Genomic DNA, 22289 nt, shown 5'->3' on the forward strand with positions numbered 1-22289 from the left:
TCCCCTCCCTCCCCTCCCAGACCAGCTGGGCTCACTCTCTGATTCCTCAATCTCTACGGGCGGCTGACAATCTGAGCACAGCTCTTTTCTATTTGAATAAAAACATTTCTTGGTCTAAAAAAGAAGTAAAACCACGTACACGTTCTTCAGTCCTGAGTCCCACACAGGGATGCTGACCTTCCCGCAGGCCAGGGCGTCCAGGCTGCTGACAGCCCCTCTGGCAACGAAGGGGGCAGGGCAGAAGGCCCAGGGGACTGCGGTTGGGCTGAGGCCAGTCTGTTAGGTAGTTCTGGGCTTAGGTGAGATGCAGGGCAGCTCTCCTCCCAGGGGGAAGGGCTCTGTGGGGTCCAGCCGCTGGCCTCCGCGGTCCCTCCGTGGTCACGTGTCAGAGCCCTGCGCCTCCTGCTGTCCTTGGCAGCCGCTGGCAAGACAGTGATCTCCCCCGTGCTGGGGCAGGGGGAGCTGGCCGGGGCCTGGAGGCTTCCTTCTCGCTCCGTGGCCGGGGCTCGGTCTTCGTGCAGACCCCCAGCCCGACCCCACCTCCCAGAGCCTCAGCTCCTCCCCCACCCCTCCCCCACCCCCACCGCGATTCCTCAGCCCCTGCGTTCTCACACCACTAAAAGGCGGATGCATCAATTCTTCCCCGGGCTGGAAACGTGAGGAGAACGCGAAGGGGCTCGGCGCAGGGGCCGGGCAGGCTCTCCGCTGCCCGCCCCCCGCCTGGCGCCCTGAAACCAGCACTGCCCGGGCCTCGCGCCAGGCCGGGCTCCCTTCCCCCACAGGGGCCAGATGGAGGCCCAGGAAGCGGGGGCTCCGAACTGGGGTGGGGTGGGGGGCAGCTGTGCAATGGTGGAGGACCTAGGGGGGCATACCTCTTCACGGCCTGCAAGCAACTAAGAGTCCTCCTGCCGTGCCCACAGTGCGTGGCCCCGCGCGGGCTCTGCTCCCTAAGCCCTGGGATGCCCGGGCTGGGCAGCTGGGGGAGGGGAGCCGTGAGGTCTTTCCAGGGGCGGAACGATGGGCGCCGGTGCCTTGTCAGGGTCGGGCGTCAGCTGTCCATTCTCCTGTTCTTGAGGTCCAGAGAGTCCAGTTCTTGAAGTTCAGAGGACGGATGCCCGCGGCCCTTTCCCACGGCCCCCTCCGGTCTGACCAAGGACCTTGCGCGAGGCTGACCCCTGCCGCGGTCAGGGTTTTGCGTTGTGTCATTTGATCAGGGTTGACCCATAGGCGCCGTCACCACATTCCCGGAAGGTCAAGTCTACACTTTTAAGAATGGGCAGATTAGAAAACTGTCTTGAAGTGGAGGCCAGGGGGATGGGTGCGGAGGCGGTGGAGGGGGGGCACACCGCAGCTCCCCCCACCCCCACACCGGGTCCACCGGGTCCGCCCCTGCCCGGCTCCTCAGGTCCTAACGAGGAGATTGTCTCTCTGCATCACCAGGCTCTTCTGCTCCTACAAGCCAAAGAAGCACAGGCCACAGCTTAAGTCAAAGGGAATTTTCATTTGCATTAATTAGAGTTAGGATTTTCTGAGTTGTTGCTCAAGTCTTGTGGTTTTCTGTATCAGCAGCTTCTCTCTGTAGTAGTGAAGGACATATCTCTCTGTAGATATAGATAGATAGTTAGATATATAAATATATATATATATATATGCCAAACTGCTTTACAGGTTTTTTTCATTCTATGTTTTTGTTTTGTTTTGTTCTGTTTTGAGTGTTGTATGTATAGCAGGCACTTGAGTTTATATGATGTTCGCTTCAGTCAAGAATGGGAGAAAGGAGTTGTGAGGCGGTGGAGGAAGTCGGGAGGCAGGGAGAGAAGAGGCAACAGAACAGGGGTTCCTGACCACGGGTCTAGCCGAGGATGTCCAGGTAGATGGGCGTGGCCTTCCCCAGAGCGTGGAGGATCTTGTAGATCTCTTTGATGTTCAGCCGCTGCTGGGGCTCCCTCTGCCAGCACCCCAGCATGACGTCATACACTTCCTTGGGGCAGACTCGAGGCCGCTCCAGAACCCGACCTTGGGTGATGCACTCGATGACCTAAAGAAGAGCAGGGGAACAAGGAAGTTACATCCACAGTCTAGCCTGGTGGAAAGCAACATCTCCATTGACGAGCCGCGGTGCAGATCTGGGGTGCCCGCAAGCATGGGCTCAAAGCAGGGCTGCACCCAGCCCCGGTTTTGTCGCCTGTTGGGTGTATGGGTTACAAGGGCAGTGGCAGTGGTGGCTGGTCAAGCCCGCGGTAGCCTCTCTCCTCCACCGCCTGGGGTCAGACCTTCACAGACGCCCACTCTATCTGACTCTTGGCATGTACGCATTCTTTTAATTCACTCTTCTTCTCCAGTTCTCTAACTTACTTGAGTGCCTGAGCTGCATTCCTTTTCCATTTAGGACTGGCTTCCCAATCTCACAAAGCCACACTGCCCCAGAAGGAGCCTTGCACCCTCTGTCCATGGAGCCTCCATCCCCATGCCCCCTTAGCCCCCGCTTCTTGCAGGCACCCCTCTCTATCACTGTGTCCCTCTGTGCACACCATACTCCACTCCGCAGTATCTGATAGGACCCTTTCTCAGCAGGGCCTGTGCTCCCTGCTCTTCGCACTCAACCATGCATCCTCTTTCTTTGAAAGTCTTTCTTGGGATTAACCTCTTGCTTTGCACTGTCTTAGCTGGGCAGCCAGTGCAGGGGACTGGACCTCAGCATCCAGCTGTAAGACGGGGATGAAATACCTGCTTTGCCTGCCTCCAGGGAGGGCTATAAGGACCAGGACTTCAGGCAATGAGAAGAGGTAGGAAGAAAATGAATAAAACGTGGCTGCACCAACCCCAGCCAGCCACTGGAGTTCATTTCCTGTAACTTGCTGTTCATTTCCAATTCCTCAAAGGCGCTTCTTAGCTAAAATGGAATATGTGCATTTTCAAGGTTTCATGTCTCAGTTTCAGGTTAGCCATAACTCTTTCTGACTCTACTTGCAGATCTGGGGTGCCCTCAAGCATGGGCTGAATATGTGCACTTTGGGCAAGTCATTTTGCCAGAACTTGTTTCCTCTTTTGAAAATTGGTTATGATGAAAAAAATTCGGAAAAGAATCTCTAATTTAGTACCTGAACAAATGTTAGTCCGCTTTTCTGTTCCCATTAGTCTGTATTTAGTTGGGCAAGAGAACTGCCTTTTTTCTCCCCTACCTCCCTACACCACCCCCCCAGGACCTTGTCTGGGGCTCTGTCCCATGTCACTCAGCCCCTGGAATGGGCTTGCCAGACCATCACTGCGACAGAGCCTCTTCCTGGTCACGTTCACCCGGAGCCTGGGGGGCCTGCCAGGCTCATTTCTTTGCCGTCCTCAGGATTTCCAGCAGCTCATATTCCTTATTCATATCAGAGCCCCATTTCTACACTCCACTTCCTTCACCTCCATGAAAAGGGATCCAGCTCAGACTGCAGCAGCAGCTGCCAGAGCTAAGATCAACAGTGTGTCCCAACATGGGACTGTTCACTCAGTCAGTTTCCACAGCAAAATCCACCCCCAGTAACTACCAGCGCTCACTTGATGGGGTGGGTGTGGCGGGTGTGGTGGTGGGGGTAGGACCCTCACCAGGCCCGTGGGTCACCAGGCAGTGTGAGAAGAGCTCAGAAGTTAAACGTGCTGTTAACTGTGGCGAGCCAGCTTGGAGGTCCAGGACAAGTCTTCTGCCAAGACCAATGGTGCCCTCGGGCCAGCTCCTCTGTTTTCTGGGACCACCAAACTACATGGAGGCTGGGCCCAGGGGGGTTGCGGACACATGTACACATGTGTGCATGGGTACAGTTACCTCTGTGTGTGCACGTATGTGGTGATCACCAATCCCAGCCCCCAGGAAGGTGGTAGCATTCTTTTTTTAATACTATGACAAATGGGATTCTGATATATACTCTGTCATTTTTTTTTTAAGTTTGTTAATATGTTTTGTGCTACTTTGGATAATGTGGTTGGATCCCATTGAGTTTGTGAATGGTGAAATAGCACAGATTTAAAGAAAGGCCTTCTTTTCAGTCTCTGGAATTCACTTAATTAAGTACATAGAAAAGCAGAAATGAACACAGCTTCCTAGAAGAAACAGACTGTCTTGAATATTTTGGTAAGATTCCAAATACTGAAAGTCCCTCTATTCACATATTCCCAGAAAACAGGATACCATTAAAAGCATAGCGATATCTTGTAGGTCTGCTGGGTGGGGCAGCCCAGCCCCTTAATTTCTACAAACTGTGGAATTCTCGGGGGCATCGCCACTCCAATCCAGACTCAACTGAGGAGCTTCTCACCTGGCTGTGAAGGCTGAGGAATCCCATGGCCCTGGACACATCTCTCCCTGCCCTGAGGCTCTCAGCTCTGAGCCCTTGGCCAGTCCACCAGCAGGACTTCTCTTTGTCCTCAATCCGCACAGGTGTTTTTGTGAAAGTTTACAAGTTAGTACGGTTAACATCCTTAGAAGAAATGCCTGGCGCTGCGTGTTGGCTACTATTAAAATGTGTTTATTACTATTTTTATGATTACCAATTAAAATTGCTAAAATATAAAAATGTGCTTATTGTTTATATTTATTATTCATTTGTTTACCGTTATGTTTCATTTCGTGTAATGCTATCAAATTTCAGGTTTGAAATTCACCTCCCTAAATCACCCTCCTCCACACCTGTGGGCCGAATATGCCTAAAACCTCTGGGGACTCTGACTGTTTGAGTATACAAAGCGGAGGTGTTTCCACAAGATGGCACAGTTGAAAAACTCAGAGCATTTCTTTGTTCTCATTTTATGCCTTAGTGAAACATTTGTGATTTTAAAGTGTAGCAGAACAAACAGAATCGTGACTTGCATCTCCATTTAGATATGAGATTTCAGCTTTTTTGACAATTATGCCACATTCCCTCCAGTTACTCTTCTCCAGCTCAGAAGTCTTCCCCTCCCGACACCTCCCTGCTGTCCACCCACTCTGCTGGCTCTGAAGCCCCCTAACTTTATGCACGCTCGGCCCAAGCCTCGCTGGAGGTATCTCTTCTCTGCCTTCCCCAGAATCAGGTTTCCCATTCCCCCCTCCCCCATGTGTTACCTCTGTGTTTGAGAGCTGGAACCACGGCTGCTTTCCATAGGTGAAGATTTCCCAAAGGATCACACCAAAGCTCCAGACGTCACTCTCCGTAGTGAATTTCCGGTACATGATGCTTTCGGGGGGCATCCAACGGATGGGGAGCATGGTGTGTCCTCCCACCTAGAAGGGGACAAGAGGCATGTGCCGAGTGACCAGACAGGCACAATCAGCCACGTCTCTCTACACACTTCACGTGGATGCACTTATGACGTATCACACTCTAACACAGCCACAGCTTCACTTAACTCATATCAGAGGGCAGGTGGCTGCACTGACTTGCAGCCAAGACCAAAAAGCTGGGAGGAGATAGGATAGCAGTTAGAGATAACACCTGAGGGAAGGTAGGTCCCTTCAGACTGCATGTGGAGAAAGCCCACGAGATGGCTAGTGAAGTGCAAGAGAAGGTTTTCAGAACCAGGTACTACAGTAAAGCCTCGTCTTGAGAGGAAGCCCAGAGAGGAGGCAGCAGAATCACTGAGAGAGGCCATCGAGTATCAGAGCATTTGCAGGTGTCACGTTTAGAAACTTCGACCAAGGTAGCTAAGGCACAGTGTATCCCAATTGCATCTAATCTGTTAAACTGTAACTCCGTGTTCTATCTGACAATGCTGAATTTCTCACTATGACTTTGGACAATGTGTCAAGGGAATGGGACAAGGAAATTCCCAAAGAATGGAAGCTCAAGTGTTAATAGGAAATCAGGTGGACCAAAGAGAACTCAGGACAGCTCTTAGCATGTCTCAAGGATCAATAATAGGAGTCCATGAATAGACTTAAGGTGGCCATCCAGCCATGGATCTGCTGAGCTCACAGCCAAGAGCAAGGGTGGCTGTCAGGGAAGACACCCCGGGTTCCTTTTTCCAAGAAAGACATTAGGGAAATCCTCACTGCCTGGCAAGTGAGGGGTATTAGCATAAGTGGAAAGACATTCACAACACGTTTTAAAGATCAAGAGCGAACAACTTTGTTAGAAATAAAGCATCAGAAACTGGAATTTTGACCAATATGTGGAATCTGTTGTTACAGAGTTGCTTACCATTGAGCTAAATAAAAAAAAGTCTCTCTCAATGTCCTAATGAACAATAAACCTGAAGTTCTCATTTCTCCAGTGGGCCAACTGGGGGTGAAGAGGGGGTTTGTTGTTGCCAGATATTTAAGAAAGAATAACTTAATGGGAGATGGGAAATTTTGCTTCTAAAAAGGGAAATCATGTTTGACTTATCCACTTGAAATATTTTGAGGAGATAAAAGATAACATGGGTTTTGAGAAAAATGACTTTCAACCCCGAACGCCACAATCAGGATAGCTCTGTGTCAGGTGTAAAGACAAATGAAGATGTTTCTTCAGGCAAACAGAAACTCATCAAGTTGACCATTCACAGGCTTTCAGATGATGGAGGAGGAAAACGTAAAGGTGGGGGGAGTCCAGAAGAACCCCAGGAAGGATCCAAGGTATGCAAGGGCTTGAAACATAATGATGCAAAGAGAATAAACCAGGAAAACGCAATTTGAATTTAAATAATGGTTGCTAATTTTGTAGGAAAATATAATGCAATTACTAATAAAGGCTTCCTGTAAAATAGAAAGTAAATACTAATACTAGTCATGCTAATATGACGACTACTAGAACTGCTAACCATATTCGCCCGGAATGAAAATTCCAGGTAATAACAAAGGTGAGGAAGAATAAGGAGGGAGATAATAAAATGCCTGAAAAAGGCTTTGTGTTTTAGAAGGGAAGGAAAGAGAGATTACAGACTGATCAGTTGTTGGTTATAACATTTTAAATTTAAATATATTTGTTAAATTTTAAAATAGCTCGTAGAAAAACTGCAATAGAACATACAACTTCCAAATACCAATTTTTAGGGAAAACAGAATCAAAAATCTTTAGCCAATGCCAAGAAGACTACTAACAGAAAGAGAGGGAAGGGATGATCATGACTAGAAAATACAAAATGCAACAGAAGTTAAAATAATATTGCCAGACTGAATTATACACTTTGTAAATATAGATGTGTGTTTTACAGAAAAGGCATACCTAAAGCAAAATAGCAGAAAATGTTGAAAATGAAAGGATAGAGAAATGCAACCAACAATAAAAGCAAAATATAGTTGGCTGTGCTAATATAAGGAGAAAAAAAGAATTCAAGAATGCTGTGAATTAACTAGAAACAAGAAGTCTATATCATACTTAAAGATGGCAAAATTAGATCTTTTAGAGTCATGAAGTTTTGTGCGCCAATCAAAATATAAACAAAATATGTAAAGATTTTAAAAAGGTCATGAATAAAAGGAAACTGGCAAAGCTATAATTATAATAGGAAACTAAAATACCTGTTTCACAAAATGACGAATCAAGAAGACAGCATAAATAAATGAATAAAAATACCTTTCGAAAATACAAATAATGAGTTTGAATTGATAAGAATGTATTTGATCATGTGTGACTTTTAACCTTTATAAGTATTTTTAAAAATACCTAAAAAAAAAAAACTTATATAAGTCAATCATTTGTGAGATTGCAAGAGAATCTCAAAATTCCAAGAACAAAAATAAGCAGATAGTAAAAATAAGCAGATAGTAAAAATAGGAAACCTTTCTGTACCAAAGAAAGTTAAATGGAAATTAACAACAAAAGGATACATTTTTTAAAAGGCTCTTTCTAGGGAATTCAAAAAATATTTGGTAAACATAAAAATTAAAATTTAAAACAATTTAAATTAATGGTTAGGTCACTGAAACCTATGGAATATAACTAAGGGAATTTTGGGAAAAAAATTATAGAATTTAAGCACTTAGTAAAATATTTAATTAAAAAAGGATTCAACAGAAAAGGTAGTTAAGAACAACAAAGCAAGAGGAAACTAATAAAGACAAAATAAGGAATTAGTATAATACAAAATAAAACAGAACTGACAATGAAAAGGAAAAAAAAGGCAGATTCCATCTATGTAATCAATTGTTACTTCTTTTGAAAGGTATATAAACTGGCAAAATTGACAAGGAACATAGAGGAGATAAATTTAAAATATTAAGAATATTACAACAATAAATTTGAAAATACAGATGCAACAATAAATTTGAAAATATAGATACAATGACTGATTTACCAGCAAATGTTAATGTTCAAAAATTTTTTAAGAAAAGGTAGAAAAATTGAACAAAAACAAAACAGAAGTGTCTTAAAAAATCTGCCCACGGGAAAGGAACAAGATCCAGACTTATGGGTGAGTTCTACTGAAGTTTTCTGTGCTATTTATACTTTTCTGAAGGTAAAAATGATAAGAGGGGTGTCCCAAATCACTTTGTTTGGCCTGTCAAACAGCCTATAGCCTTAAATGTATAAACTCAGATATAATATTTATGTATGTGTAAAACTGTTTCTGTTATGACTATCATCTTCATATCATAATAAAATATTATATATATATATATATATATTTTTTGCATGGGCAGGCACCGGGAATCGAACCCGAGTCTCCAGCATGGCAGGCGAGAACTCTGCCTGCTGAGCCACCATGGCCCACCCAAAATATGGGCTTTTTTTTTTTTTCAGCATGGGCAGGCACCGGGAATCAAACCAAGTCTCTGGCATGGCAGGCAAGAACTCTGCCACTGTGCCACCATTGCCCGTTAAATACTATCATTTTGAGTGTGCAATATATTACAATGATTCTCTATTATAACTCAATAAAATTTATCCTATCAATGCAAAGAATGCTTCAGGCTGAGGAAATCTATCATTTAGTTTGCTATGTCAAGAGATGAAAGAAGAAATATCCTTATTATCCATATTACCCTTTCAAAAGATGCCCAAAATTTCAACACCCTTTCCTGATTCAAAGATTTAATTCATTAGTATTAGAAGTAATTTTCTTTGTTCAATATCATATATATTTTTAAAACATTAGAATTAAAACCAAGTACAGGATAGAAGATATCTTCTTTCACTGATTTTATGCTACCCACTGTTCAGGAGGTTCTAGCCAATGCAATAAAGCAAGAGTAAAAATGAGGCAGAAATAATGAAAAGAAAGAGTCAATACTGCCATTGTTTTACATATTATATGATGATTCAAAAGTTCAAGATAACTAACTGAAATGCCATTGGAATCAATCATATGATTTAGTCAGTTACTCACTTATAAGATTAGCAGATAAAAATCCAACTACCTTCACACACCAGCAGCAATCACTTTGAAATACAATGAAAAGAAAGATTGTACAATAGCTACCATAAAAACGTTTAAAACTCGTAGGCATAGAAGGAAATGCATGAGGTCTATTTAAAGAAGGCTACTGAAGAACAGAAAAGAAGATCTGAATAAATAGAAAGACCCACCATTTCCTTGGATAGAAAGACTCAATAATTATAAATCTCTCATGAACCCATCAAATTAATCTAAAAATCCAACACGTAATCTAAATGAAAACCCCAATGGAATGTTGTATGGAAATTCACAAGATGATTCCAAAATTCATCTGGAGGAGTACATTGTTGATAAAAGCTAAGATACACTTGAAATAGGACAAGGAGATTTGCTTTACCAATAGCAAGACATATTATAAAACTACAGTAATGAATACACTGTTATTGGCATAGGAATAGACAAATTTGTCAATGGAACAAAATAGAGAGTCCAGAAGCAGACTCATGTATAAATATTGTAATTTAATATATGAAATGATGGGTTAGTAACCAAAGTGTTCGGACAATGGAGTATTCATTTAAAAATAAATACACTTAGATACCTACCTCACACCATATACAAAAATCATTTCCAGATGGATTAAAGAGCTAAACATAAAAACAAAACAATAATCATATTAGAAATAAACTTTTAAGAATATTTGTATAACCTCAGGAGAGGAAGGCCTTCCTAAATAAGACACACATCCAAGAATCCATAAAGGATAAGATTTAGAGATACAACTTACAAAAATTACACACTTTTATATGGCAAAATACAAAATAAGCATATTTAAATGACAGAGAAAATGTCTGCAATAGATGTAGCAGAAAAAGAATGAATCATACGATACAAAATGCTCATTCAAATTAGTTAGAAAAAGCAATCCAACAGAAAAATGAATAAAGGATAAAAGCAGATGGGAGATAAAATAATTATAAATGTTCACAAGTACATGAAGTGATACCAGTTAAAACAAGAGACACGTTTTTCAATGTCACTTGGCAAAAAATTGTAAAAGATTGATACTATCCAGTGTTGGATTAAAAATAAGGAAAGAGTTACTGTCCAATGCCAGGGCTGAGATTGGGACAGACTTTTCTGAGGGCAACTGGTAGAATCTGACCACCTAAACATGCAAGTGCGTTTCAACCCAGCAATTTCACTTCTAGGAGTATTAGAAAAATACCTGCTCTTCTAAGCAAACATATTTAGTTGAAGACACTTATTTCATTGTTTTTAAGGGCAAAATACACAGTGGTTAGATAAATATAACAGGTACATGTACTGATATACAAAGATGTTTGAGATATAATAAATGAAAACAGAAGACATTGCAAATATACATTAGCATTCTGATTCATGTGAAATATATATGTGTATACACAGGTAAATACAGCAATAATAGAAAACTTTGTAAATGCATAGTAAAAGGTCCAGAGAGAGAGCCATGGAACGATATAGGGAAGTGAGGGTGGTAATGACCAGGGAGAAAATTCCATTTTTTATTTCCATAGTGTTTGGAATTTTAGCATGATTCTACATAACATTTGAAATTTTAAATCAGCAAAAGGAAAAAAATAGACACATGAATAAAGGGAAACTAGTGAAACTAATTTATTTATCTATCAAAACAGATTTTTTAAGAAAATTTAACTTGATTATATGCTCTGGTAGAATGGTATATGGTACCTGATTTTTTGATGAAAACAATTAGAAGCCAGAAATATAGGAACACTTCTCTTGAAAAATTTTAAGAAATAGAATCCTCCTAATTGATGCTGGTGTTTGTCTTATTTGATGATTTTATATACAACCCAGAAAAGGTGAGAGAAAGAGAGAAAAATTCTAGTATGGTAGGCATCAACTGTGATAAGCTTCAGTGTTTGGGCAGATAAGTATTAGAGAAATATAAAAGGCAGAGGCTCACTAAGGAGAATCTAATCGAGATTTTCACTGAGCTGAACAATAAGTTGGAAGCCTTCAGTTCTGATGTGACTTTTGACAAGCTCATAACCTCTTGAGCTACAATTTTCTCGTCTTCAAAATAGGAGTGTAACAACCATCCTTCCTAAGGTGAGATGACGTACGTAAAACACACTGAATATCATTAAGTGCTAAAGTTATACACATAAGGTATAAAACTGTTTACTTTGTTCTTATGTGCAGCAAAACCAACTTAATCTTCTGGACTTTCCATATTTCCCATGAAAAGTCATCGAGACTCGGCTGCTTTTCTTCCAGGGTCACCTACAAAATTTCTCACATTGGAGAGACACAGTCTGGGAAAAGTAATAGTCAAATCCCTTCTTAGTAAAAATGGATGGACAAATACTCCCCGTGATAAAACCTAGACAGGCAAGTGATAGGCTGAAATAATCATCTTAATGATAAGCATGATTCTAATATATATTCCAAGTACCAACCCTTGGGGTATTACATATATTCCTCATTAATTTCCTCTCTCATCCTATGTGAAGGAAACAACTATTATGCCCATTTTACAGACGAAGATTAGGGAAACTGCCCATGCACAGCATGACAAATATTAGCCAATGATCCAAGCTTTCAATGAGCTACATTAAGGATTAAGGCTGAGCCTTGAAACACAAGACATATAGTAATAAAGTATAGAAAAGACCCCGACAAATGATTCTAGAAATAAAATAAGTAGTTGGAGGGAAACAGATCTTCGGGTTGCCCTGGGGAAGAGGCCCATGCCCACCTTGGATGGTGCCCTCCCTTCCATCCCACCAACCATTCCCTCCTTTACCCTCTCACACCACTCACAGACAAAGAGGATGGGAGCTGGGAAAAGCTGGGAGGTTGGAAGTGCTTTGGGTGATTTTGGTAGGGGTCAGGATGCATGGGTTCAGACGTCAGTTTGAAGGATAAGGATTTGGTTGGGGTCAGTTTGGAGGATATGGAGGTCATAGGACCCTGGGGGTATGCTCCCGTTTTTGCCCTGACCTGAATTCAGTGGGATCTTGGTTCCCTTGACTCACCATGCTAATGTCAGAGTACAATTCTGCTATAGGCATTTTTGAGTCTGTTTCTTAGAAAACCGAGCACTCCCAGGATATTTAAGGGATCAAGCCATAACAGAGTGAGGGTGACACTATCCCCATAAAATTCCCTTTACATGCAGTCAGATGAGTTTTGAATGGTTCCAGAATTCAGGTAGGGATACCAGAGGTAGTTGATTGACTCAGGCTTTAGATTTGCTCCAAGTTCAACTGCATACAAGGGAATTGTAGGTAAAGGTCAAGAGACTCTTTCAAAATCTAGCTGGTTAAGGGAAGTCCAGTCACTGTGACCCCTGTACCTTCTCTCTGAGCAGGTTCCTGGTGATATTCATTGTCCTTTGGCAGGGTGCCCTTGACCCCTTGCCCACCAGTATTCTGCTAAATGCTTTCACTGACTTCACACTTTAGTAGGGCTGCCAGAGAAAATACAGAATGCCCAGCTAAACTTCAATTTCAGGTAAAATGAATACTTCCTTATTATAATTATGTTCCAAATATTGCCATGGGGCATACTCATACAAAAAAAATCATTTATTTATCTGAAATTCAAATTTAACTAAGTGTCCTATATCTTTATTTGCTAAATCTGGCAACCCTAGATTTCAAAACCAGGTAGGAAAGTTGGCATTATGCCCTAGACACTCCCTTTGCATTTGTGGGGCTTTGTATGAGAATTCTTACTGTTTTTTTTCCTCCTTTTGTTCTCTCCTCTGTTCTAACACAGACTGCTGAGTTAGGTGTGCACCATAAAGATTTCCTTCTGCCTCCCCTTGTGCTTTCCTCAGCCTCCCCTCCCTTATTTCTCTTCCACATCTTCCTGGGATTGAGTGTGACAGAGACAGCACATGGGGTCCTGGAATTTACTCTAGAAACACAGCTCTGCCACCTCCTGACTGTGAATCCCTGGGCAAATCATTTCATTTGCCTAAGCCTCAGTTTTCTCATCCAAAAAGGGACTAATGACTATAATTATCTTCCAGGGATGCCTGCCTGATCATAAGTGCTTGGTACACCTGCTCAAAATGCAGATTCCTAGGTTTTACTCCAGACCCAATGGATTAGACCAGGGATCCACAAACTATAACCTGCCCACTTCTAAATAAAGTTTTATTGGAACTCAGCCATGTCTTTTCCTTTCTAAATTGTCTACAGCTGCTTTCCACTGCAACGGCAGTATTGTATCATTGCTACAGGGACCATCCACAAAGCCTAAAATATATGCTAAATGGCCATTTATAGAAAAAGATTGATGACCACTGAATTCAACTCAAAGGGATTGGAGAACCCAATATTGCACTTTTTTTTTTTTTCTTTTTTGCATAGGTAGGCACCAGGAATCAAATCCAGGTCTCCAGCATGGCGGGTGAGAATTCTGCTTGCTGAGCTACCGTGGCCCCCCTGCACATTTCTTTTTAATAAAACAAAGGCGATGACTTTTTTTGTTATGTTGTAAGATAAACAAGATATCAATAATCCCTTAATGCGATCAAATAACAATCCAGTAAAATGTTCCCAGTAGTCTCAAACAGTTTTCGAAAATTTGATCCAAAAGAAGAGCTACCCATTGCGTTCAGTGATGTAGTTTTAAGACTCTCAATCTACAGGATCCATTCCCTATGCCCTTTTTTTATGACTGAAGAAATTAGGTCATTTGTCCTTTGGAATTTCTCACATTCGGGTTTTACTCATTATGTACTTGTGGTATCATTTCATATATTCCTCTACCCACTGCATTTTCTGTAATTAGGTTATACCTGGTCAGGCATCCAGGTTCCTGGTCCTAATCAGCTTCTCGGATGGCATAGGGTACTTCCTCCTGCATCAACAGGAGGCAAGTGATATCTGGTTGTCTCACTTTTATGTGATATTAAGATTGGCCAGTGGGCTCCTCTGTTATAGAGTTCCGGCTCACCCAGTGGTTTTAGCAGCCATTGATAATCATTGCCCAGATCTATTATTTCTTTAGTGGCTTCAATGAGGAAAATTTTTAATTCTGGCATTCCTTCTTCATAGAGGCTGGAAACCTTATTTTTAAAAAAGTTCTTACCATTGAATATTTGGTTATCTTGAGGTATAGTTTGCACGGGAAAGGCAGGATAAATGCTTGACTTTCCCTTTATTTGCCAGTTTTCAGAATAATTCATTGATATCCTAGCATCCTCCAAAGGTCACCGATAAGAGGCTTGTTTTGTTGTTGAGAAGAAATTTGAATTCTTCTTCTGTCTTCACTTGATTGATTTTAACACATTTAAATGTTTCAATCTATTGAAGTCTATTCCTTTTGATACTTGATGTCCCATCTTTGGCCAATGGGAGCTTCTCTCATAACCCCAGGAGTCCTTCATAGCATCCTTGCTTTTCAGCATGAAAAAATACTCCAGGCTCATTTCGTACAGTTTCTATCCCAGAACTGGAGTTGGCCATTTCTCCAAGGAGGGCTGGATCCTTTTTGTGGGCAATGAATTTAGAGAACACAACACGATGTGTTAGGAGTGCTCATTGCCCCTGGGTTGGTCATTATTTCTAGGTCTTTTCAGTGGAAACAGCTTGGGAAAAACTCTTTTTTATGAGAAAGTACATTGTGAGTTCATATCGATTTTATCAACTCAAATTTAGGATAACAGTTTTTACTTAACATCTTTGATTTTATATTTGTATTCTTTTCTCTTATACTGATCCCTACAACACTAACATTACTTACTTGCTTTATCCTAATATATGTAATATATAGTAGAGAGAGCATTTCAAAATAACGGTTCAAATATTGTCACTAACAGTGATTACTTAAACAGTCTATAATCTCTGCAGTTCTTCCTGCCCTTTGGATATACCTTCTAGTGACATACAGTCTCTTTGAATAATTCCTATCTGTGTGATGAAACCACTAACTTAGTACGCAGACTTTTGTTTCATTTTTCTCTTTATTTTTAGGAATGTCTTTGCTTTGCTTTTCCATTTGATTTAATATTATTTTATTATTATGTAAAAAGCTACCTGATTCTAAAGTCAAAACTATAAAGCAAGGCACTGTCAAGTAAAGCTAGGTCCTGCCTACCCCCTCCCCTTCTATTTTCCCCCTCCCTCAAAGCTAACCAATTGTATTTGTTTTTAGTTTATTCTTCCATTATGTTTAATATTACCAAATATGGATTTATAATCATTTCCCTCATTTTATTAGATAAAAGGTAACATCTCATACTGTTCTATACTTTGTTTTGTTTTTTCATTTACTGTATCCTGGGGCTCGCTCATTTATTTTATAGCTATCAGGTCTCCACTGTCTGGCTATGCCAGTTTATTCCATCTATGCCTACTGATAGGCTGGTTGTTTCCAGCCTTGGATTATTGTCAGTAGGGAAGTGTACTTTTCACATGTACCCAAGGTGATTCTCATGCAACCTAAAGAGTGAAAGCCACCATCCCATAGGAAGAGGCTTCAAATCCCCATTCCGTTTAATAGAGATAGAGCACAGTATCCTCCATAGTAATTATAAACCAGGATCCACAGCTCTTTGAGGATACATGAAGTTTCAAAACATAAAATAGTTTGCAAGGGTTTTGCAGAGCAACTGCCATATAGAGTTTTTTTCCACTTGACTTGAGGACCCCTCTGGTCCAATCACCCCCTGTCCCAGTTGTACATGCTCAAAAAGAAAGGCAGAGCATGCTCATTCTAAATATCAGAAGTAAAAACCCACATAGCACAAATGAGGAACTCTGTGAAACGTTGACATAGATGTCAAAAAAATAAATGTCTCTAATGGCTGGGAAACAAATCTTCTTGCGATTCAGGTTCCTTCTAATTATTTATAAAAAGACCAAATAATAAACCTAAAAAAAGGTATCAGCTGAGAGATGATTAAAAATAATTTTGATAGGAGACCAGTATGTAATTTTAGGCAAGTGACTAGGTAATAATTCAAAGAATTCAGGTACGCTGTTATAACAAAACTCCTTTCTTTCCTATCTGTTTATGCAATAACAGTGCTCAGTTCTTAACTCTATAAATATGAAAACTAAGAATAAAATTCATACTGAGCCTTCCCTACATTAGCAATAAATAATATCCATTAATGAATATGAAGAGTAATTGAAAAACATAAAAGATGCATTTCCAGTAATATTCTACTTTTTATCTTTCATGTTCGTCAAAAATTGTAATATATTAATGTGGCTTTGATCAACCATATGCCTCCATGTATTACTAATAATTGTAACGATAATTCAACCCAGAAGAACTTTTACCATCTAAAAACTTATGGCCATTGCACATTAAAAATTAAATTTAAATCTTCATACATATTTTTATTGCAATAAATTATGATAGAGTGACCAATAAAAGGCTTTCATGCATAAAAATATATTAAACTTCCATGGGGTAAGTGGAATGAAAATATAAATTCAAGAAGAAAAGGGACTCATGTAAGACTGTTTGAGGGCTTGTTCGTGAATTTAATACATGATGCCTCAAATTGCTTTGGCATTTAAAGTTCATCAGATGCATTAAATGGGTGATGTATTTATTTTTAATGTCAATATTTACAGTATCCTGGAAATGGATTTGCAACTATTTAAAATTATGTTGAAGATTTCAGATGGCAACCGAATGTGCAAGAGGGGTACATGGTTTTTCAAAATTCTTTTAGAGGCATCAAAGTTTGAAGACCTCAGGTCTGGAGAAAGAGCAGCAGTCTCTGCCACAGGCCCCTGCCTAAAGGTCCCAACCCCATTTATGCCTTCAGGTCTCACAGTTCAGCAACCAACCCTCACTCCCAGAAGTGGAATGGACGGTGTTGGAGGCAGAGCAGCTGCAGGTTTCCTGGCTCCAATTCCCACTGTCAGAAGATCTTCGCAGCAGGGTATTCTCTGTAGACCTCCCGCTCCCATTCATGCTTTCCCCACTCATTAACAATTGTCCCTTCTCTCCTGAGCCAGACTTTCCTGAAAAAGGAATTGTGTATGCTCATTTTCACTGTGTGGCTCTGACTTTTCTGACGTCAGAGGGAGCCAAGTGCTCTGGCTTAAAGAGAAACTCAGTTGAGCTCTAGAAGGCTCTCAGTCCTCTATGGCTCAGAAAAAGAGGCAGCTGAAAAAGAACACACAGAAGCTGTCTGTCCTCCCAGAGGTTCAAAATATCTATTTTCATAAGACTATGGTAAGTTATAGAGGAGACAAAGTGCCTGATATTCTAGACAAAAACCACTGGAAGGCAGAAAAGGTAGACAAATATGGATTGACAGGGCAAGGCACTTCTGGGACCAATGAAAGGATTCTCGCTTCCCCCATAAGCACTATTCTGCATGAGCTGAGTTGGAATCTTCTCAAGCAGATGAAAAGGCAGTGGTTTCCTGGGGAGCTGTAAAAACCCAAGGTTTTGCAACAGACATCGATGACAAGGTGGTTTAATCAGGAGATTGTTATAAAGGCTCCCATGGACAGTAAGTGCCATTATTTCTTCCTTATTCAACTTTAAGCATCCTTGATTGTATGTCTCAGTGCTTAGAAGAGTCTCCATGTGCATTGAGAAAAAAATAAAAAGCTTAGCAGATGTTTTCTTCATCTTTTGGAAAGTCACCTGGTTCCACATGTGCCCCAGTGATCTCTGTCTCTTCCACCCTGCTCTGCCGTGGCTGAGGGGAGATCAGTGAGGGGGGGCAGTGACCTGCAACATGACCCCAGAAGCATTCACAGCAGCCACAACCACACTCTTTGAAATCATTGTCACCCTTGTCCTCAAGGGTTTGGGGATTTCACATACATGGGATGTACATCCATATTAGCTGCTTACAGCATATACATCCATACATCTGGAGGGAGAGTGTTTAGACAGACATATACACACAATACATGCATTGTGTGTACAGTCACAGATATATGGTCAACCAGTAGACCATGTCCTGGTCACATGGGGTTGGTGAAACCTCCCTTGGACATTTCCTGAAATACTTCTAAGCACCCCACCAAAAAGCAAGAGTTCAAAGACCTCTCCTAATGTATCCTATCTCCAAGGCTGTAAAAATGAAGGGTTTCACTACAAACTACTTGAACAGCTTTGATTCCAGAATCACATGACCTTCCTTTCTGGAATTTATCATTCCTACAGCCTGCACCTGATACTTGCTAGGCACTCCTGCTAGGTCACTCCCCTATCTACGGGAGGCCACCAGAGCTTCAGAAACAGCAGTCTGCCCTGGAGAAACTCTCCTGAGTTCTACCTTCCCTCTTCCTTCTTTCTTCACCTTTTATCTTCTCTCTTCCTTCCTTCCTCACCTTCTCCCCTCACTTTCTCCAGCTGGGCTGTTCTGAGTTGTGAATGCTCTGTTTTGAACCAGTTTTTCACCTCTCTGCCTGACCCCATGTGATCACTAGGAATGTCTCTTTGGTGTCTGAGCCCACATTTCCTCCAGGTTCCATCTGGAGTCTGATTCTTCCTTGAGAGAACAGACCTGTAACCATACCCACTCCAGTTCCCTAAATCCAAATTTCTTCAGTATCCAGGACTTATAAGGAGAGATTTAACGTTAAAGCACATGTGCACACAGAATAGAAGGAACCTGAGAAACTGCCAAGACCACCTCTAGATACAGAAGCCTCGGCTAAAACACAAGCAGTGACTTGCTCAAGGTCACTAATAACAGTAAGTGCACTAGGACCAGGGTCTCAGAGTTTCTTTGGCTTTGTTTCACCTTGGATGTCAATGTATTACTGGAGTATAGAGTATGCATACATGTATACATACAGAAACATATCCAAATAAAAATAAAGAGATTGAATGTCATGAAACTTAAATTTCAGTTCTATAGTTTCCTTCTTTCTACCTTGTTCTGTGTAGACCGTGAGCCATCCTCTCCTAGTTGTTTGGACATGTGCCGCAGGGATGTATTAATCTGAATATTCTGATAGATCTAGAACACACTGTGTGCACACACAAATATGTGTCCATTTGTGGCTTCTCCCCAGATATAGAAATTCTATAAATGAAGAGAAGGAGACTTTTCTACTTTCACCCCAGACTCCTGACTTAAATTACAAATGCTTGCTCTCTTTTGGCATCTCCTTCTCTTCCCAGTAAAGTAGAGCATATATTATCTATCTTTTTATACACACAAACAGAAGCTTCCAGCTCCAGGTCTATTAGCTGCTTTGAATTCTTTGGAGGGAAGGTGCAGAGAAAATTCTCGAAGACATTAACACAGCAGTGCCCCGTCAGAGTAGTAGTTGGTAGACATCACATGCACATGACAACCACTTAACAGGACCTCCATGGAATGGTTGTTCCAGGCTGAGCCTCTAGCCTCAGGATTAAGAAACACTCTTGAGTCTCCCAAAAATATAAGGAGTCTAAGAGCCAAACTGTTCAGCGGTGGGGACCTAGAGGATAAATAGGCCCATTGTGATTCTCCCCAGCTCTCTTTCCTAGAGCTGCATCTGCTAGGAGCGAAGTTTCAAAGGGAAGCCCCAAGAACACACACCTTTTATAACTCGTCTTTTTGTTTTCCCCTTTGTAGATCTGGCTTAAACACTGGCACTCATTCTGAGACCTCACTGTTCTTTACTGCAAGCAATATATTACCCCAAGCAATATATATATATATTTTTGTGGAGCAGACATGGCAAGTCTAAAGATGTAGGCTGAAAAATAACCTGACTCTTATTTTTTTTTTCAAATGTGTTGACTTAAAGCCTTCCGTCTGCACTGAAATCTTCTGGTGGAAACACACTTTAGGGATGTTGTTTAAAAAGCCCAATTCATTGAACAAAGCTGGAAGTCTCAATTCAGTTCATATCCATGGATCATATTGGATTCAACCTGATCTGCTGAGACCTAGAGTGTTTGCTAAACACTAATGTGTAAAGGAAGACAGGAGAATAATTCTTCATAGGTCTAAACCTAGATTTTAAAAATTTACCATGTACAGCTCAGGCATCATAGTTAGATTCCAGTTGAAATTCGCACTTATTTCATAAGAAGTAGGTAATTCCTTACAAACAAAGTTGACTTCACCAAATATAAAGATACTCAAAAATAAAAAATCTAAAAGTGGTGATAACTGATGTTGAAAATGTGTGTACAAGATGGGGAAACAGAGGATCCAAAGGAACTAGAGGACAATGTGTAACTTATGCAATGCCATTGACTAGCTAATTAACCATAAGGAATTTATCCTTTGTAAGACTCAGCTTCCTCATGTATAAAATGGGGATGATGACACATCTACTCAGAACACATTCAGAAATTACACAAGGTGTTTGATAAAACGAAAGCACTGCAGTTTTTCAATACATATGCATGTGAATCTAAGGCTTCCTCAAAGATGCTAATTTCTCAATAGTAATGTTGACATGCATTGTACAGCACCGCCCTGTTTTTGCAGGGACTCCCCCATCCTGCCTGGCTCATCCTTACAAGAATGGGGCAACCATTCCACACAGACCAATCCGGGATGAACCGTGAGCACGTGGGTGGCAGAGCCCAGGCTCACGGTGAATCATTGCCACCCTCCAAGCCCTCTCACTATGCACTTTGTGGGTTCATGGCATTTCAGCCTCCGTGCACTGGGCACAGCTCAAGGGCCTTGCCAGTCTCAACCTGTGGAATGTCTGACTGTTTCCCAAAGCAGTAGGTTTAGGCTTTCAGGAAGCTCAGCTAAAGCAAATCCCGGGGAAGACAAGATGGGGCTGGTTTGACTCTGCAGTATTCTCCTTTGGGCTAAGACTCAAAGACTGCACATCCTGTGCCTGAATCCTCATGGAGGAGAAATAAAGAAAAAAGAAAAAAGAAGAGCAGGGAGATCTGGATTTAATAACATGGGTAATGAGCTGGGTCTTTTTCCTCACTAGGCCAACTTAACTAGGAATGGCATCCCCTGGTGGTCCTCTCTACCAACCATAAGAAATCATGGTACCTCCTGCTGCCTGAACACCCTGCAACCTTGCAGGTGATGGCACTGGTTTCTTTCATTCCAATTCTCGTTTTATGACATCATCTCAGGAGCCTCCGCTTCTTGCCCGGGTGCAGCGGTGACCAGCAACAGATAGGCACCAGCCGTGCTCAGAGAGAAGGAGATTTTCTAATGATCGATGGACTGTCCCCCACTCTCAAGCCAGAGAGACAGAACCCCATGTCTAAGTAAGCTCAGGCCCTGGGCGTGTGCCTCCTAAGTGTTGAGTGAGAAGCTAGGTGAGGTTGCCTTCTGAACTGAAATGTTTTCTCATCCCCAAGCTCAGCAGCTCAGAGAACCCAACCTGCCATTTGCACAGTCTGCTGAGCAGACTCTCTGGCTCCTGCTGGGAGAACCTGGCCTAGCCACTCACTCCCAGACCCCACTCTTAAAACAGCCTGCGCTCGGGGCTCCTTATCTTCATTTATCTCAGATGCAGCTTGTGAGGACTAATTAGGGAATGTTTATAAAGCATAGCCAGCAGCATGAAACGATCCATGTAAGTGCTGAGGTGTAGAGTTATCTCCCACAATGACAAGGATTTCTGCACTGATCTGACATCTGTTACAATTAGACACTGCTTCCAAGCCATCTCTGAAAGGGGATTGTCCGCTGTGGTTTCTTTCCCCATATTCCTTGCTGTGAGAACTCCCTGCGTGGCACACGGCTCATGCTCCTTCCATCTCTCAGAGCTAGGAGTTCCTGGAGGTGGGACAGGCTGCAAGGAAGCAGGTTGGCTGCAGAGAGGTAAACTGAGGCAGGGCCTGCAGGGCCTTTCTAACCTAGCACCTGCCATGCTCTACTCAGTGCTGCAGGGCTAAGACCTCCCACAGAAAAAGTGGGTGGTCCCCAGGATGGGAAAAGAAGAGAGGCCACCCTAGAGCAGAGCCAACAACAGATGCAATATAACATCATGGCTCAGTCAGACAAACAGCTATGAGTTCATTACACGCTGCTTGGGAAATTGGCGTCATTTATTAAACATCAACTGCATTTACCTCCTAGG

At 41.9% G+C, this 22289-nt stretch overlaps 1 protein-coding gene across 4 annotated transcripts in view; it reads right to left on the minus strand.

Annotated features, from left to right (window-relative positions):
* Positions 1–980: 980 nt before the first annotated feature.
* The window catches only part of NTRK3 (neurotrophic receptor tyrosine kinase 3), a 357528-nt gene continuing 336219 nt past the window's right edge, over positions 981–22289 (minus strand). For 3 of the 4 annotated variants that reach the window (XM_077124141.1, XM_077124144.1, XM_077124143.1), the window contains exons 16-17: positions 5084–5242; positions 1687–2038 (exon numbers count right to left, since the gene is read on the minus strand). In XM_077124141.1, coding sequence (XP_076980256.1) covers positions 1853–2038; positions 5084–5242 — 345 coding nt within the window. In that variant the 3' untranslated portion in view covers positions 1687–1852. Of the gene's footprint in view, positions 1602–1686; positions 2039–5083; positions 5243–22289 lie in introns of those variants that run through there. The other variant, XM_077124142.1, reaches the window with a different exon arrangement.

The sequence above is a fragment of the Tamandua tetradactyla genome, chromosome 12 (genome assembly GCF_023851605.1).
Source record: "Tamandua tetradactyla isolate mTamTet1 chromosome 12, mTamTet1.pri, whole genome shotgun sequence".
In the NCBI taxonomy this organism is placed as follows: domain Eukaryota; kingdom Metazoa; phylum Chordata; class Mammalia; order Pilosa; family Myrmecophagidae; genus Tamandua; species Tamandua tetradactyla.